The 3707-nt window shown below is 38.1% G+C and overlaps 1 protein-coding gene across 1 annotated transcript; it reads left to right on the plus strand.

Moving 5' to 3' along the window:
- Positions 1-794: 794 nt before the first annotated feature.
- On the plus strand, positions 795-1058 carry LOC103074458 (keratin-associated protein 7-1). The gene is given in 1 exon segment (XM_082931350.1): positions 795-1058. A coding segment is annotated over 1 exon segment (264 nt).
- The last annotated feature ends 2649 nt before the right edge of the window (positions 1059-3707 follow it).

Below are 3707 nucleotides of genomic sequence, written 5' to 3' on the forward strand. Positions count from 1 at the left end.
TTTGCAGTACGTGGGCCTCTCACTGTTGTGGCCTCTCCCATTGTGGAGCACAGGCTCCGGACACGCAGGCTCAGCAGCCATGGCTCATGGGGCCAGCCACTCCACGACATGTGGGATCTTCCCGGACCGGGGCACGAACCCGCGTCCCCTGCATCGGCAGGCGGACTCCCAACCACCGCGCCACCAGGGAAGCCCAAAATGAGCCATTTTTAAAGTGAACAATTCAGTGGTATTTAGTACATCACAATGTTTTGCAACTACCATCTCTAGTTCCAAATAATGTTCTTTACTCCAAAAAAATCTCCATACCCATTAAACAGTTGGTATACCAATGCTTTTGAATGACATATGGAGAGAATTTCAAGAAGCTGTAGAAGTGTTTACATGGTTGCCAAAGCTTTTTTTAGTTTAGCTATATCAGTTGGGAGGAGCTTATAATCAGAGGATTTAAAGAGCCTCACATGATGCAATCAGAGCACTGTTAAACCATGGAACATGGATGAAAAGAATTCAATTGTGTGTCAAGGATGGCCGCTGGCTTTGAAGATATGACACATTCCTTTGCAGATAGAAAAGCCAACAAAAATGTGGGCACTGAGTCTGTGGGTTCCTTTATATGCATTTTATTAGCAATAATAGAATTATCTATGCAAATTTATCATAAGATGTCTAGGCAAGCATGTCATGCCCACCAGCTTGAGGTATAAAAGGCCCTGTGCAGGACGAGAACTTCATTCATTCTTGGGTAACTTGCTCTTTGCAATCTATCCAAATCCTTCTCAACTCCTGCCACCATGACTCATTACTTCTGCTGTGGAAGCTACTTCCCAGGTAATCCTTGCTATGCAACCGATTTCCACAGGACCTTCAGAGCCACACTCCTGAACTGTGTCATGCCCCTGGGCTCTCCCCTGAACTACAGTTATGGATGAAATGGCTACAGCTCCCTGGGCTACTGCTTTGGTGGTAGCAACATTAGTAACCTAGGCTATGGCTACGGTGGCAGCTTTTGCCAGCCTTGGGGCTCTGGCTCTGGCTTTGGCTACAGCACTTACTGATGGACCATGGCTGTAGATGACTACAGACTCTTCAATCATTACTCTGTGCACAGAACAATCTGAAAAACAAAGTCTGTCTTCCTGCTTCCAGATATGCTTGAGAGATACATCTTCCATCTTCTCGCTGGCTTCTTGCTGAAATCCTGGTCTTGATGATGCTGAACAAGTCACCCAGGCATAAAATGCTGAACTGATACTCATATACAGCCAAAGCAAGATAGATTTTTCCGATATACCTGAATTTTTACTAATGAAGCAGGCAGTTTGTCTCTTATGGTTGCTCTGCCCATGTATCATTAAACTCTATATCAACATCAATGCATTACAATTAGGTGTGAGCAGGAAGGGGTTTTGCTGTTCATCTCAATAAATCAAATTCATTTAGCACAAATATTTTTGTTCTGGTTGTTTATTTTATGATGCTTTTTTGTTTGTTTTGTTTTTTGTACTCATCAACCACTTTCAACCTGTAATGGTGAACTTCAATCAAATCTTATTCTGATTTCAGACTGTACACCAAGATAGGGTGATGCCTAATAATTTTGTCCCTTTATGTTGAGGTTTCAGTTTTTAAAAATTCTCTAAAAATATCCTAAATTTAATCCAAATACAGATGACCCTTGAACAATGCGGGGGTTAATCCATGTATAGTTTATATTCAGCCCTCTGTAGCTGAGATTCTCTCTGACTCTGTGGATTCAACCAACTCTGGATTGTGTAGTACTATAGTATTTACTATTAAAAAATATCCACATATAAGTGGACCTTTGAAGTTCAAACTCACTCTGTTCAAGAGTCAACGGTATAGTTTGTATACCGCAGTTGTTAGTGTTTCTCTATGCTGATTATAAACAGGAAGATTTCTTAGTTGTTGAATGTTAAAAAACATTTCTTTCCTCCTTTCATTAGTGACACAATTCCATTTTGTTTTATCCCCTTTTCCTGCTGTTTATAGAACTCAGTCCTAGAGAGATTTGAACCCCGTAAAATGTTGGAAAAATTTCACTAAATGGACTGAGTTATGGCACTCTGTTTTTAAGACATTCTAAGATTTGGTCAGTAAAGGGAAGCCGACAGCTAAAATCGCATAGTATTTTTTTCCCTTTTTGATTGATGGGTTTTATTTTTCCTACCTTCTTCACCTCTGATTATATATATAGCTGTATTTAAAATGAAGCATTTGTTCTTTGGAATGATAGCTGCCATCAGAAGCACTTGAAATGATATGTGGTTTGCACTTAGAAAATGCTTCTTATCTTCTTTCCTGAGAAACCTCTGCTCTGTTTGAATGAAAGCTCATGCATTCATGTATCAAGTATTTATTGCACCCCTGTCTGTGTCAGAGAAGATGCTCAATAACTGTTTATTGATTTGTTAAATCTCTGCTTTATGGGTGCAAAATATTGTAGAGTCCAATATAAACTTCATTTATGTATGAAGTTATTGGGCTCTGGTCACTGTGTTAAAACTTGAGGTGCTGTAAAAACCTGCAGCAGTCTCTGGCCTGAGACACTGAGTATCTTCAAGAGATACTCATTCAAAAGACACTCACCAAGTAGCTACAACACCAAGCATTGTCCTAAAATTTGGGGACAGAGAGATAAATAAAACACAATTCTGACCCTTAAGAGTTAAATATACTTTATTCAATATTTACAGGAAATTTAATAGTCTCCTATTTTATGCCAATTAACGTGTTATAAATGATTATCCAAAGACTCATTTCCTTCCAAGGACCCAAAATATGAGACAGCCTATAAGATATATATATATATATATATATATTGCTTGATTTGGGTTTATCCAACTTTCCTCATGATTAGATTCATGTTTAGCATTGTTTGGTAGAAATGCCATAGAAGTGATGCTGTATCCTTTTCATTGCATTGTATCAAGAGACACTTTATGTTGGTTCATGTAAATTTGGTTGGTGGTTACCTTGATCACTTGATGAAAGTAGTGTCCTTCACGTTTCTTCACTGCAAATTTTCTATTTCTCCCTTTGTAATTAATTATTAATTTGTGTCGATACTTTGACACTATGTAAATATTTATTCTATTCCTTATCAAGCTTTCACCCACTATTTAAGGATCCATTCACAATTTTCTAATTCCTTCTATATTTATTATTTGGCATTCTACATAAGAAAGAAATTTCTCTTCTCCCCACTTATTTTTTGTGTGCTTATTTATTAGTATCAATATCTATATCAATATGGGCTTGAGGATTCTTATTTTACTCAATGTGTTACCATCCATATTATTATTATTAATTTTGATGCTCAAATTGTCCCAGATTTGGAGAGTGGGGACAGCTTCATGCTGGTTCCTTTGTCCTTCAGAAATGGCTCCCATTGCTGTTTGATCAATGTCTTCCTTTCTGGCTCAACAAGGTATTCCAAGCTTATCTTGAACTTTTCTCCTTCAGTCATGGAAGCGCTAGATCCCTTAGGTGAAGACCGGTATTTAGAAACAATGATATAGGTGTTAAGTGTACTTATTGCTATGGTATCATTGCTACATATGCTAATTTCTATCCTCTCATATGTTATAACAGTCATTGCTATGATTGTTAGTCATTCTTTCAGATTTAGTAATGACACACTGACGAGCTGCACTGGAGCTCTGGGTATGGGGGAAAAGTTCACT

Source organism: Lipotes vexillifer, unplaced genomic scaffold (assembly GCF_000442215.2).
Source record: "Lipotes vexillifer unplaced genomic scaffold, Lipotes_vexillifer_v1.1 scaffold689, whole genome shotgun sequence".
NCBI classification, from domain to species: domain Eukaryota; kingdom Metazoa; phylum Chordata; class Mammalia; order Artiodactyla; family Lipotidae; genus Lipotes; species Lipotes vexillifer.